Source organism: Eptatretus burgeri, chromosome 14, assembly GCF_056783735.1.
Source record: "Eptatretus burgeri isolate ZD-2024b chromosome 14, Ebu_testis_v1, whole genome shotgun sequence".
Taxonomy (NCBI): Eukaryota; Metazoa; Chordata; class Myxini; order Myxiniformes; family Myxinidae; genus Eptatretus; species Eptatretus burgeri.
In genome coordinates, this window is record NC_140974.1 from 33,231,341 (window position 1) to 33,246,717 (window position 15,377).

At 42.3% G+C, this 15,377-nt stretch overlaps 1 protein-coding gene across 2 annotated transcripts in view; it reads left to right on the forward strand.

Annotated features, from left to right (window-relative positions):
* The first annotated feature begins 484 nt into the window (after positions 1 to 484).
* The window catches only part of LOC147012934 (carbohydrate sulfotransferase 5-like), a 17,398-nt gene continuing 2,505 nt past the window's right edge, over positions 485 to 15,377 (forward strand). Inside the window, exons 1-3 of one of the 2 annotated variants that reach the window (XM_085854299.1) lie at positions 529 to 637; positions 4,528 to 4,690; positions 14,649 to 15,377. The exon at positions 14,649 to 15,377 is cut by the window's right edge and continues 2,505 nt beyond it. In XM_085854299.1, coding sequence (XP_085710425.1) covers positions 14,656 to 15,377 — 722 coding nt within the window. In that variant the 5' untranslated portion in view covers positions 529 to 637; positions 4,528 to 4,690; positions 14,649 to 14,655. Of the gene's footprint in view, positions 638 to 4,527; positions 4,691 to 14,648 lie in introns of both variants that reach the window. The other variant, XM_085854298.1, reaches the window with a different exon arrangement.

A 15,377-nucleotide genomic window follows, 5' to 3' on the forward strand; every position in this document is an offset into this window, starting at 1 on the left:
GCACTCTACCGAGTGCTCCCCCTCTAGTTTGTACATGTTTTTTACAGGAATAAAATAGTTCATTTGGAAAAAAAATGTTTCTTCTTAATTGGTAATTCATGTAAATGTGGCATTATAGGTAGGGGATGAATATACTTTGCAGACAACTGTTTTTGTGTGTGCTTCTGTCCCTGGGGGGGGGGGGGACGTGGGCCACATACATTCCATTGGGCCACATACATTCCATTGGGCCACATACATTCATAATCATACAACGAAGTCCAACCTGGCTCACAACCGTCACAAAATTTTTTTTTCACAATATTACGATTAATCAATGTCTCAAGAATGAAATATATAAAATGCATTTCAAATTTTTGTCATGCAAATCTTAAAAAAATTGTTGTTTGTTAATTCTATGTTCATCCTTCGATCCTGTTTTTCAAGTTAACTGTATCTACACAGTCAATATTGGATTGGGGCACCGCTAAAGACGTCACAATAATGGGCTTGTATATCAGGCTGATTCACCTCTGAGTGGCAGTGAAACCCTTAAAGGTGGGAAAGTGCTTCGAAGGGGCCACTGAGCCTGAGAGTCCAAGACGAACAAAGGTGCAAAGCATTTCGTGCAGAAAAGGAAGCTTTATAGGATATACAGGTGAGTTACATGATATACAAGCTACAAAATATGTCCTTGAATATGTTACATAATTTACAGGTTACTAAAAGCTTTATTTTGTATTATATGAATAATCATCGTCGATTATTTTAAGATATAAGAGACATTTATGATGGCACAGTGGACGTGCAAGAGAGTTGGGGAAATCATGAAGAGAGTGGCTTTTCATTTAAAAAGTCAAACAATTAAAATTGTTTTTCTACAAGTTTTCTTTTCTTTTCTGTAGAGTTCTTTTGCAATAGCTCCAACATGTTAAATGAACAATCACCAGAATTTATTTGTTTCCTCCACCACCGAAGGTGGATAGAAGTTTTGTTTTCACCCCTGTTTGTCTGTTTGATTGTCTATTTGTTTGTTTGTTTGTGAGCAGGATATCTCAAAAAGTTACGTACGGATTTGGACGAAATTTTACAGACAGATTGGGTGTGTGACAAGGAAGAATTGATTCTATTTTGGTGAAGATCTGGATCCGGATTGTAGAATTCTTTACCATTGAGAAAAAGGGCCAAAAACAAGATATAACGCGCGATATCTCAAAGCGTTATCAACGGATTATTACCAAACCTTGTGGACAGGTTGGGCGTGTGTGACAAGGAAGACTTGATTCGATTTGCATTAAGGTCCAGCTGCAGATATGTTTAAAACTCTTGAGCCTGGCGGTTTTTGTTATCTCCCAAAATGACACCACATTTTGACGAACTCGGAAGATCCGGAATGGCACTGGTCCTGATATCAAGTCCTGGCCTGGTGCGGTCTTGTGCTGATGAAATGTCGCCCATTCTAACTTTACTTTTCAACTGATCACTTCAGCTTCGTAAAATTATTCCTGTGCCAATGCTTTCCCCAGTGAGTTGTCAAAATGATCTAGCAGATTCTTCGTGTTCACATCCATCATCATGAAATATTTTGAACGTCTACTTTTACACTCCCTCAAACCTGTTCTTCCTGCTTCACTTGACCCTCACCAATTTGTCGAACGCTGTAATCATTCAGTTGATGATGTTGTTTCACTCACTCTTCATCACATGCTAAACCATCGAGATAAACGTATTTTACTCGGTTACTAATCTTATATTTTAGTTTTGCTTTTAATACCATTTCACCTCAAACTTCATGTTAAACTCGATGCACTTGGTTTTGATGGTTCTATTTGTAACTGGATTTTGGATTTGCTTTTAGACAGACCACATGTGGTCAAAATTGATTCGAAAATTTCTCTAGCGATCACTTTGAAGTTTGAACACTGGAGTGCCTCGTGCATAATCTGAAAGCTCATGGGTGGTGAAATTTGGAGACGACACATTGCTGGCTCGATTCACACCGATAATGAAAATAATTCCTGGAATCAAGTGAAAAGAAAGACAAAGGAAATTATTGTTGACTTTAGAAAAAAAAAAAAACACATTAAACACTTTATTATTCACAATGCTGAAGTTAAAATTGTCATTCCTTTTAAAATTTTACACATACGTAATTCCGTTGATGTTAAGTGGGAGAAAATCATCAATTATTCTGTCAATAAGGCTCAGCAACAGTTGTTCTTTCTGCGAAGGTTAAAAAGTTTCGGTGTCAGCCGTCCTGTGTTGATCAAGTTCTATCGAGCAGTGATAGAGAGTGTCGTGACACTTTCTCACTGTCTGGTATGACTGCTCAACACGGGACGAACGATCCCGCCATGATAGAATAGTAAAGACTGCACGTAAAATTATTGGGTGCGATCTGCCTTCCGTCGAGAACCAGTACTCCAGTTGAGTAGCGAAAAGAGCAAAACCAACCATACAAGACAAGGTCCACCCAATGCCCGACATTTTTGTTGTGTTCCATACATCGCGTGACAATTTTTGTCATGTTTTACCCAATGCATGACAATTTTGTTGTATTCCACCCAGCGCACAACAATTTTGTGGTGTTCCATCCACCACACAACGTTTTTGTTGTGTTCCACCCAGCACATGACAATTTTGTTGTGTTCCATCCACCTAACAACGTTTTTGTTGTGTTCCACCCAGCACATGACAATTTTGTTGTGTTCCATCCACCTAACAACGTTTTTGTTGTGTTCCACCCAGCGCATGACATTTTTGTTGTGTTCCACCCAGCGCATGACAATTTTGTTGTGTTCCAAACAGCACATGACATTTTTGTTGTGTTCCACCCAGCGCATGACAATTTTGTTGTGTTCCACAGAGCGCACTACATTTTTACTTCTCTCTGAAGGAATTTCCAAGGAGCTTATGGGATGGCATGTCGTCCGTCCTTCCACAAATACTTGCAACTTCTTCTTTGAAACTCCACATATGATTGATGAAACTTAACCACAACATTCATCACCCTGTTAGTACCAAATTTTGTTCATGGCATTAACAAAAAAACAAGCAGTCACAGACTGTTACTTACGAAATCGTCATCTTGACCTCTGACCTTGTCTAATAAAATCTTTCTCTGGAGAAGGTAGCGACGCAAACCAGAAGTTTCTACGATGATTCTGTACCAAACCCTCAAAAATCGAATATTTGACCTCACTGTGACCTTGACCTTTGACCGATTTTGACCAAAATCTAATCAGCACTTGCCACCACCCTCCTGAATCATGTGGTGTAATGTGACATTGGTAGCTTCTTCCGTTCTCGAGTTATTGTGCCTACAAACACACACACACACACACACACACACACACACACACACACACACACACACACACACACACGACGTTAGATACTTCGAGACCTGCGAGGGATCCAGAGCACCTTTTAAAACCCGTATATGGAGATAACAACCAACAAACAAAACATACACACAAATACACACACACACACACACACACACACACACACACACACACACACACACACACACACACACACACACACACACACACACACACACACACACAGAAACAGATGATGAAGTCATCAATATGCTTACAAAATCTAAAGATTTCATAAGTAAAAAACGGCCCCCTAAGGGGGACTTACAGTATGTGGGTTTCCACCCAAAATAGGTACTTGCTTTTTCTCAGAAACTACACATGCATTTCCAATCATACCTAACCACAATTTTGATCACCCATGATGTACCCAGGAATGTTCATGACAATAAAAAAAACAAGCAGTCATCGACTGGTACTTACGAAATCGTCAACTTGACCGAAATCGTCTCATAAAAGCTTTCTCTCGAGAAGGTAGCGAAGCAAACCAGAAGTTTCTATGATGATTCTGTACCAAACCATCAAAAATCGAATGTTTGACCTCACTGTGACCTTGACCTTTCACCGATTTTGACCAAAATCTAATCAGCACTCGCCACCACCCCTGAAAACGTTTATAATGTTGTGTTGAACATTTGTGCAAAGTTTCTTGCTTTTATCACAATCTGAACAATTTTTTTCACCCCTTGCCTTGACAATATCACTGTCTACTCTGTTGAATAATCAATCTGCACTTCTTTTATCGATACCTTTCATTACCTTAAACATCTCTATCATATATCCTCACAACCGCCTCCTTTCTCGTGTTTAAAGCCCTGTCTCCGTCAGCCGTTCCTCATACCTAAGCCCTCTCGATGACAAACATACATTCATAAACAGACACTTGCTCCATTATATAGATTAGTGGCAGAGTATGTGCCCCATGGGTGATCTTGTTCCAATCATGCAAGACGTTCTCCTGATGTACACCGTTATTTTTGTGGTGTATAGGCAACTGACAGCTCTATGTACTGCAAAGGATGGGGACTTGTAATATCATGGGTCCTTTAGGCCATGTACCATAGGAGGTGATGCTGCACAATACATATGCACATAGAGAATTTGTGTCCCCCACTCTGTGATAATCGAGGACATTTATCTTTTTGTTCCTTAACCACTCCAGTGTAGCTTTGGCTGTGTGATTCGGGTCGTTGTCATGCTGAAAGGTGAACTTCCGTCCCAATTTCAGCTTTCTTGGGGAAGGCAGTAGGTTTTCCTCTCGGATTATTCTGTATTTTGCTCCATCCATTTCCCTTCTATCCTGACAAGTGCCACAGTCCCTGATGGTGAGAAATATCCCCATAACATGATGCTGCCACCACCATGTTTAACAGCAGGAATGGTGTTATTTGGGTTATGTGCTGTGTTGGGTTTGTGCCAAACGTAACGTTTTGCATTTCAGCCAAAAGTTCCATCCTAGTTTCTTCAGACCACAAAACCTTTTGCCACATGGCTTCAGAATCTCCAGAGTGGTTTTTTGCCCACCTCAAATGGGACTCAAGGTGGGCTTTTTTGAGTAATGGCTTCCTTCTTGTCCCCCCACCACTCACTACCGTACAAGCCAGACTTGTGGAGTGCTTGGGAAATTGTTATCACATGCACACAGTGACCAGTCTTTGCCATAAAGATATGTAGCTCTTTCAAAGTTGCCATTGGTCTCTTGTTGACCTCTCTGATCAGTCTTATCGTTACTTGGTGATCCAGTTTGGAGGGATGGCCTGATCTCGGCAGGGTCGTGGTGGTACCATACACCTTCCACTTCATAATGATCGTCTTGACTCTGCTCCAAGGGTTAAGACCCTTATTGAGCCCTATAGATCATTCGGGCCACTTAAACCCTTTGGAACTTTACACCCCTTAGACCCTCCATAGCTGTCGACCCGTGATACCCTTTTAGACGTACACCGCAAAACATCGATAGAGTTGTCTTGCAATAATCAGACTACTTTTTCCAGCAAGTAATGCGCAATCTCCACCTACCTGGAGGTTGGCTACTCTACTGGGTTAAACAGAATTTGCATATTGGGGCACTTAATTGGTGCTCAAAGGGTCAAAGGTCAAGGTCGCATAAAATCGCCAATTTTCCTCGGATTGACTTGAAAATTGAACAGTGTTTCAATATTGGATCACTGAAACCTATTGTTTGATGTCAAAAGGTCAAAGCTCAAGGTCACATAAAATCATCAATTTTCATCCTATTATCTTCAAATTTGATCAGGATCTTGCATCTTCAAGCATCACGTCATAGCTTAGGCGGTGGCTTGTTCAAATGTTACGGAGCATGATCGGCGTGTGGCGTCAGGTTTGAGCAAGAAAAGCATTCCATAATTTTTGAACAGCCGCCACAGCCCCATTGCGGTGATGTTGACTGACTTCCAAGCAGATGAAAAATGGCCTCAAGAAAATGATAGGGTGAACTGATAGGGAGCAGAAAGTGTTCTGCAAGAGTAGCAGAGCAGGTTATGCCGTCAGGAGACCGTTGAAGAATAGCAGTCGAGTGTTGTCAGATACTTCATCTCGTTAAGATGATTACACTTCCAAAAGTAAAACGTTTTCTTAAAATAAAATATAAAACATTTCTTGAAACAAGAATACCATGAGAAAATTTTGTGAGCTGAAATATGAGAACTGTCTTTGATGCATCAACAGGATCAACAGGTCTTGTGTTTCTGCCTCATTGGTGAGAGATGCCAACAATGGTTAGAGCTTTAGATTGCTTTAGATAAAAACAACTATGATAATTTCTTATCTAACTACAATGTCTTCTTCTTTTCACATTAAAACATGCCAAAATCCATATTATACTTCACGTGTAGGTCATTTATCGACATGCCTCCCAAAGACTTATATCCTGCAGAATATTCCCATCTTAAAACTTTGACAAAGTTTGAATCTTGACCCAGCTATAAACTGTCATCCCGGTGTTTTACAGGCAGGGTGATTCATCAATGTATGTGCCGTCCTTCGGATGGACGTTTAACTGGACGTCCCGTTTGCCAGTATTAGTTGGTGGAGGTTAAAGATCCCACGGTATGCTTGACGAAGAGATGGTGAGCGATTGCCCACACCCTGACAATTTTTTTTTCTAAATTCCTTCCCAAACAAACAGAGGACTGCACCAGTGGCACAGCCACACCCTGAGCAATAATGCTGCCATGCAGCCTTGTGCTGCGTATGATCAAACGAGAAAAACCAAAACGACCTAGCTCCTCTCTCTGCCCCCCGAACTACATTGTGGACAAAATTCCAATATTAAACCTTAGACAAATTTTAATAGTATTGAAATTCACTTTTCCGTTAACATACAAATGTGTTCTGCAATGTACAATCGCTTTTTTTATATTCTTAGTACAAGTTGTATACAACACTCTAAACTTCATCCTCTCGCTGAGGATGAAAGCCTTGTGGATGAAAGAGTTAAACTTGAAAGTGAAATATGCGATTTTATTGCAAATCTCACCTTGAGCGTCAGATTTGTTGGCATGATTTTGGCTTTCGTTCCGACTTACTGACATCACATCAGCAATTGCCTCTACTCATAATGACAGCCAATCTTATCATCAGCTGGGGTTTACATTACAACTTTATTTTCTTTGCCGTCGTGCTTCTTCCAAACTGTCACAAAACTGACTCATCGAAGGATGTGTTGGTAAATGGAATGAAATTACTATTTGTTGAAGAAATAGCGTGCATAACACAAAATTTTGATGAAGAGTCGGCAGTCTTGTTATCGGAGTAAACAGATGTGGGTGTCATGATACTGCATCGTTGGTCATGCTGAATAGAACATCACTTGTGATTGGTCAATAACACTAATTACCTACACCACCGAAGGTGGACCGAGGTTATGTTTCATCCCTGTCTGTCTATTTGTCTGTTCGCAGGATATCGCAAAAAGTTGTGGACAGATGCAGACGATATTTGGTGGACAGGTTGGGTGTGTGACAAGGACTATTTGATTCGATTTTGATGAAGATCCAGATCATGATCCTGATGCAAGAATTTTGAAAAGTGATTCTTCACAATTGAGAGATGGGGCCAAGAACTATATATAGCATTATATTTCATAAAGTTATGGATGGATTCGGACAAAACTTGGTGGATGAGTTGGTTTGGTGACAACAACAAGCTGATTCGATTTTGGTTCAGGTCCGGATTCAGATTCGGCCTATCAGTGGGATACTAAACATAAACTGTTCAGCCTGGCATAAACTGTATGCTTTCTCCCGAGTACCGTTCTAAATAGTACAGCGGATAAGCTCTCATATTTTAACAAATTGTGCATTTTATGAGAAAAGCATAAATTCTAGCATAGTTAGGTCATACCATAATGTTTATTTTCGGATGTGGAGGGAAGTCAGATTTGACCTCTGAGGACCGTGAGAGGTCAAAACCAAGATGGCCGCCAGTCACCCGGGTCTAATGTTCAAACGTCCTTAATTTTGGAACCGGACTGCGCAGAAAAATATTTACGGTGTAATTTCCAACTAAATTGGGGATGCCCATTCATTTGGTGATACCTTTGAGAATGTCAGAATTCAAGGAAATGAATTTACGTCAAGGTCAAGGTAAAAAATTATCAAAAAGTAAGCAATCAGTTGAAATTTGCAAATGAATACCGAGTGGTGTCATTGTGGCGAATTTAGTTATTTAGCCTCTCAACGCCCTGGTACAGGCTGGACGAACGCCCTGGTACAGGCTGACATTGCAATTCCGGAACAGGAAACTCCTTCGTACATGCCAGCCATGTCACCAAGACCCGCCATGCACACTAGGTCACAGCTGCAAGCATTTATACACTCCTCCAACAAGCTTACCGTGAAGACTGCACATCCGATGATACTGATGCCATGCAACCTGATAGTCCACCTTTTGAGGAGTGGTGCATACAGCGAACAAAGGCCAGTGTCCACTTTGACTACTGGCTAAAGACCTTGTCATTGGAGCTTCTCTTGCTGCGGTACATCAGGTCTCTTCGTGAAGGTAACTTCCAGCTGTACGTGGAATCCCTGACTCAGATCATGCCATGGATGTTCACCCTAGATCACACGCACTACTCCAGATGGCTTCCCGTACACATCCGTGACATGACGACTCTCTCTGAAAAACACCCAGATGTCCTATCAGAATTCAAATCTGGAAATTTAGTGGTGTGAAAAACCAGCAACAAGTTCTCTGCCATGGCACTTGATAGTGCAGCAGATAACTGCAAAAATACTTTGGTTTGTGATGCAAGCATGAAATTTGGCACAAATACTCTTTGAGGTCCACTTTTTTTCAAAAAAGGCGCTGGACACTCAAAATTCCAACATGGCGACCATTTTTCAAGATGGCCGCCATATGCACAGAAAATTCCTCTTCTGCAGCTAAATATTTGAAACAAAACACAGCATTAAGGGTGTAAATCAAAGTTTTTTTTGTGTCTAAGATTTTATCATGATTATTCTTTGTAATGTAACACCTCACAGCATGGTTGTAACAAAGATGGCATCTAAGATGTCTGCCACAAAACCAAAACAATGCTCATATTTCAAGACATAATAGACATAGACTCATAATGTTTGGATCTATACCCAGGTTTTTGGGATCAACTAATTAGGTGGACATGGTTTTAGATTCCTAGTTCCCATGCATACTGCTGAAACAAAGATGGTAGTCCAAGATGGCTGCCACAATAGCTATAAACCATTGTTCATGAACTAGCATTTGGAACAAAATCAAGATTTTTTTTTAAGGTTTACTAATTTGACAGATCTGGTTCAGATATGGACAGAAAAATTCTTCCCATTTTGCAAAGGGAAAATCAACCATGGACAGTTAGTCATCATAGGAGATGCTGAGGCCATGCTCATGAAACATTTCTACCACGCTTCTCTTCCTGAGAAGAAAATAAAATATAATAAACACCCCCTCCACTCAAACAACTGAAAAGCTGTTAGACCTCACACCTGCAACTGCATAGAGTTGTGCAGCTCAGACCCAGTCTGTAGCACTTGCACCTCCCACGACAGCCTGATTTACAGCCGCATTTGGTCAATTGTTGGCAACTTTGTGAAATGGGAGAGTTGGCTCTCCAGAAGACCTGCCATTCTTCACCAAACCACTGCCATCCCCAGTCAGCAGGGCTCTCTGCTTCTGGCTGACATTGGGTTGCCTGGGCCCACACACAACCAGCCTGGTAGGCAGCACGTCTGGTGTATTGGAGCAGAGCTGCTCTGGTTGGTGGAATGGCCTCGTAAGGCCTCTGCTTTCTGGCAAACATATCAAGTCTGGTCTCGTCCACAGTGGCAGCAGTGCTGAACCTGTCATACATCAGTATGACAAACTTCTCCAGTATCTCTAGGTCGCCATCTTCCACTGTGAGAAGGTACTGACTCAGTTTGGATTTTTTTTTCTATTTGATTTTTTTCGTGGCCAGTGCCATTTTTTAACCCAGTAGACCAAAGAGAGTATTTGTGCCAAATTTCATGCTTGCATCACAAACCGAAGTATTCTCGGGGTATTTTGCAGTTATCTGCTGCACTATGACCAGTGCCATGAGCAGAACAATGCAATGGCTAAAGGTTCCGGTGGGGCTATTGGACTGACTGGCAATCCCGGAGCACTCAGATGCTGAATAGTAGCAGGGCCAGAAATTGCAAGGATCACCACGGAGTTTGAGCAACAGGCCACAAAGCAACAGCATGGTGCTGGCGACACTGGACACCATCACCATGATCAGCAACCTGGAGTGCAAGCAGCATTCCTAAAGGAGGTTAAGGCACTTGTGACAGTGCTGGAAGAGATGTGCAATCCATTTCTAGAACACAGTCAAGACCTACTAGTCATTGACACAAGGGACATCGTGGACACCCAAGTGGTTGAAACTGTGAGAAGGATCGAGACTCTTGGTGAGGAGCAGTACACCAAGTTTGTGAGAGAAAGGCTGGAACAGTGTACAACACCTATCACACAAACACTTCCAAAGAACAAGTTGCCACTGTTCAGTATGCCACCAGTCAAGATTAAGTCAAAACAGAAGGCACAACTCACAGCACTGAAGAGTAACTGTGGTCTCTTTTCAAGGCTGTACATCTCCTGTCAAAGACGAGACGGAGACATGGACAATTTCTTCTCCCATGAAAACCAGACAGCCCCGCCAGCTCTGTCAACTGGAGGGAAAATTCGGATCGGGGTTAAATCAGATCTACTTCGCTGCCTGGAAACAGATTTGCTCGAAAAGAATAGTGTGCCTATGGCTGATGCAACAATTCTTGATGGTGCAACTGTGGTTCAAATGCTAAATCCGGGAACATCAAGAACATTTCAGAGTATTGAGAAAGAGTGTCTGCACTATACATCTCTGCTCAACTTGAGAAAACAGCCGCATCGACCTTGTCTGGGATGTATACCTACCCGCCAGCCTCAAAGCCTCAACAAGACAGAAGAGGGGAAAGGGCACCATGAAAAGAGTGGCTCTTTCTACTGTGATGCCAACGAACTGGAAGGACTTCCTTCAATGCGATGATATCAAAACCGAATTGTTTGCTTTCCTGTCACGCGTAGTTGTTCATCTTCCTCTAGCAGAGGGCAAGGAACTGTATGCAACAGATGGAATTGGAGTCCTTTGCTCTCCGGCTGAGTCATACTTGGCCTGCCTTGCCCCATGTTTGCAGGAGGAGGCCGACACTCGTCTACTTCTGCATGTGGCAGATGCTGTGCAAAAGGTGTGTAAGAAGGTGACCATACGTACCGTTAATACTGATGTGGTAGTACTGGCTGTAGCTTCAATCAGCAAGACAGCTCCTCATGAGCTGTGGGTTGCCTTTGGTGTCGGGTCAAGCTTTCGTTACATAGCTGTTCACGAAATGGTTGCCACAATGAATCCAACACAGTGTCTGACTCTCCCAGTCCTTCACGCTTTCACCGGATGTGACACTGTATCTGCATTCACTGGCAGAGGAAAGAAGACTGCCTGGGAAACTTGGAAGTCTTTCCCAGAGGTGAATGATGCTTTCAATGAAATCCTATGCATGCCAAGTGAGGTCAGTGAAGGATCAATGTTACTGCTGGAGCGATTTGTGGGGCTAATGTATGACCGAACCAGTGAGAGCACGGAAGTGAATCATGCCAGGAAACAGCTCTTTACACAGAAGTCTAGAACTCTAGAGAACATTCCTCCAACCCAGGCAGCACTCAAGCAGCACATCAAGCGCATTTGCTACCGGGCCAACTGTTGGAACCAGGCATTGGTCCTGGATCCTGAGATGCCAGAGCCATCTGACTGGGGCTGGACAAAGGAAACAACTGGGTGGCAGCCGCTTTGGACCACTCTCCCCAAAGCATCAAAATCGTGCCATGAATTGATCCGCTGTTGCTGTGAGAAAGGATGCACTGGACGGTGCAAGTGTGCCAAAGTTGCGCTCAAGTGCACTGCACTGTGCTTCTGTTCTGGAGGCTGTTAGATTTTGATCACTACCATGACCGTCATCATCATCATTGCTATTAATAAAGTATTAAATATACTAGCAGCATGGGACTCTTCTGTTAATTTTTTTGTATTTTTATCTCTATAGTGTCAAAATGGAAGCGAAGTTTCACTATATTGCATCGGTCCAAATCCATTGTCTTTACCAAAAGAATGTCCAAAAGTTTTTAACGTAATTTCACCTTGATCGAAATGCATTTCCTTGGCTCCTGGCGATCTCAAAAGTATCACCAAACAAATGGCCATTCCAAACTTAGTTGGAAATGACACCTTAAATGCTTTTTTTTTTACACTGTTTAGTTCCAAAATTAAACGTGTTTGAACATTAGACGCGGTGGACTGGTGGCCATCTTGGATTTGACCTCTCATGGTCCTCAGAGGTCAAATCTGACTTCCCTCCACATCTGAAAATAAACCTTATGGTATTCACTAACTATGTCAGAAAATTCATGCTTTTCTCATAAAATGCACAATTATTGTGCTTATCCGCTGTATTAAAATCGCTGGTGTGAAACCAAGATGTTCTGTAATGCTATTTCTGATTTGCCAAATTTGTCACACGAGTTCACCAACATTTGAATATTCTTAGCCCTTATTCCATCCATTCTTTTCGATTTATGAGCAATATTTCTTGGTGGGAATAAAGATATTTGAAAAAAGTGTAATATTTTATAATTACTGTGAAAAAACAATGAAGGTATCCCCAGCTTTGGAGTACTAGTACGGGCCCGTAGGGGCGGGCCCGTAGGTGCGTGCCCATAGGTGCGTGCCCGTAGGTGAGTGCCAGTATGTGCAGTCCTCTCTCGCCCCTCTCTCTCGTCCCCACTCTCATCCCTCCTCTCTCGTCCCCACTCTCATCCCCCCTCTCTCGCCCCCCTCTCTCTCCCCCTCTATCCACTTAGTCTCGCCCTTCCTCTCTCCCCCCTCCTCTCTCGCCCCCCTCTCCCGTCCCCCTCTCTCGCAGATATTGGTCGACAGATAAATGGCCACAACTTGGGAACTGTTTGTCCGATTAATATGAAACCTCGAAAAGGCACATCCGCGGGTCCCCAGCAATATTCCTGGCAAGTTTCAATCAGATCGGACCGTCAATCGTGCAAAGTAAATAAATAAATATTAATTGTGACGTCATTCGTGATGTCATCGCACCGTGTCTTGTCATTGGTCGACAGATAAATGGCCGTAACTTGGGAACCGCTTATCCAATTAATATCAAACCTTGAATAGGCACATCAGCGGGTCCACAGAATTATTCCTGGCAAGTTTTAATCAGATCGGACCGTCAATCGTGCAAAAAAATAATAAATTAACATTAATTGTGACGTCATTCGTGACGTCATATCACCGTGTCTTGTCATTGGTCGACAGATAAATGGCCGTAACTTGGGAACCGCTTGTCCAATCGATATCAAACCTCAAAGGCACATCTGCGGGGCCCTGGCAATATTCCTGGCAAGTTTCAATCGGATCGGACCGGTGATCGTCGAGGAACGGCGGTCCCAGACAGACACACACACACACACACACACACACACACACACACACACACACACACACACACACACACACACACACACACACACACACACACACACACACACACACACACACACACACACACACACACACACACACACACACACACACACACACACACACACACAGAACGATTATAAATAATAGCATTTTCTTGTCCTTTTGGAATGAGTGAAGCAAACAATACTGGGTATTTAACAATGCAAAGCCTCACCAATGTATGTAGAATGTAGATTACTCTCCATCTGAGAATGAATGATGTATAAAGTAGATCTGTACATGAACTCACACACAGACCTATTCTAATAGACTCTCCCACAATTACTGGAACGAGGCCAACAATATTATTTTTTAGGGCTATTGTGAGGGTATTTATGAATATTTATTGTGCAACAAAATAATGCAATTTACCCTCTCCACCCCCACCCCTCCTCCTTCACTCCTTTCCCTCCCTTTATCTCCCCCAAGGTGTCCTTCCCCAGATCATCGGTCAGTTCTTTCCCGAAATTCATTCTTCTTCTTTTTTGTCCACTTCATCTACACCCCTGCATTCTCTTTCTCTCTCCCCCTTTTCTCTCTATATCTCTCTCCACATCCATCTCTCTCCACATCCATCACTCTCTGCATATATATATATATATATATATATATATATATATATATATATATATATATATATATATATATATATATATATATATATATATATATATATATATATATATATATATATATATATATCTCTCTCTCTCTCTCTCTCTCTCTCTCTCTCTCTCTCTCTCTCTCTCTCTCTCTCTCTCTCTCTCTCTCTCTCTCTCTCTCTCTCTCTCTCTCTCTCTCTCTCTCTCTCACACACCTTTCCCATATCTCCTCCCTCCCACTTTGATGGTTGTTTGTATTGTACAAACTTTTGTAAATGATTGCAAGTGCCCCTTCGGCACATCCCTTCAACCCCCACTTCCTTGACCCACAATTCCCACTCTATGATATTACCAATCTCCCCCTCTCCCCAACCTACTCACTCCACCACCCCACCTCAAGGATTAACCAGTTTTTGATTCACCTTCCTCAGGTATTTATGCAATGTATGTACAGGACATGTAAACTGCTGCATCATGCAAGTGCTTGTGCTAAGAAACATTTGCTAAGGATAGTTAAGCAGGAAATAATCAATACATTATTGAGAAAATGATTATATTGTGGAAATTGGAATTAATCAACTTCTTTTTGTAACACCACAGATTCACCATGCCATATTCTTCAATTAAGAAGCCAATCTTGTGCATATTTTTGGGGATGGTATCTATCAACGTGATCATATTCGTGATACAGGAATTTAACTCAAGCTCCATGCCATGCCACTTTCACGACATCAAATTGCCTGGCCCCAAGCAAACCCACATTCTGGTTCTTTCCACATGGCGTTCTGGATCGTCACTTTTTGGACAAATATTCGGCCAACATCCAGATGTTTTCTATCTCATTGAACCTTGCTGGCACATCTGGTACAGCTTGCGTGGAGTTGGTGCAACAGGCATGCAACCATCCTGCCGTGACATGCTACGCTCAATTTACCAATGTGATACTTCTATTTACAACTACTATTTCCTACCTCCACCTCCCAAAACAGGGCAAACAATCTCATCAATTTTTATGTACCAAGTGAGTCGCTCCCTCTGCTCACCTCCTGCGTGCAACGCCTTCGCGGCTGGGACCATCACGGACGAGAAAGTTTGCCATAAGAATTGTTCAAACCGTCCTTTTGAGGCAGTCTCTCTCGCTTGCCAGGCCAGTAAACATATTGTGTTGAAAGAAGTTCGATTAATGGATTTAGAACCATTGGAGCCCTTGGTAAGCGACCCGAACATTGACCTTCGTATAGTCCATCTTGTGCGTGACCCCAGGGCGGTAGCGTTTTCCAGAATGAATGCCGCATACAACTTTAGAAGAGATAACGGTATTGTGATGAA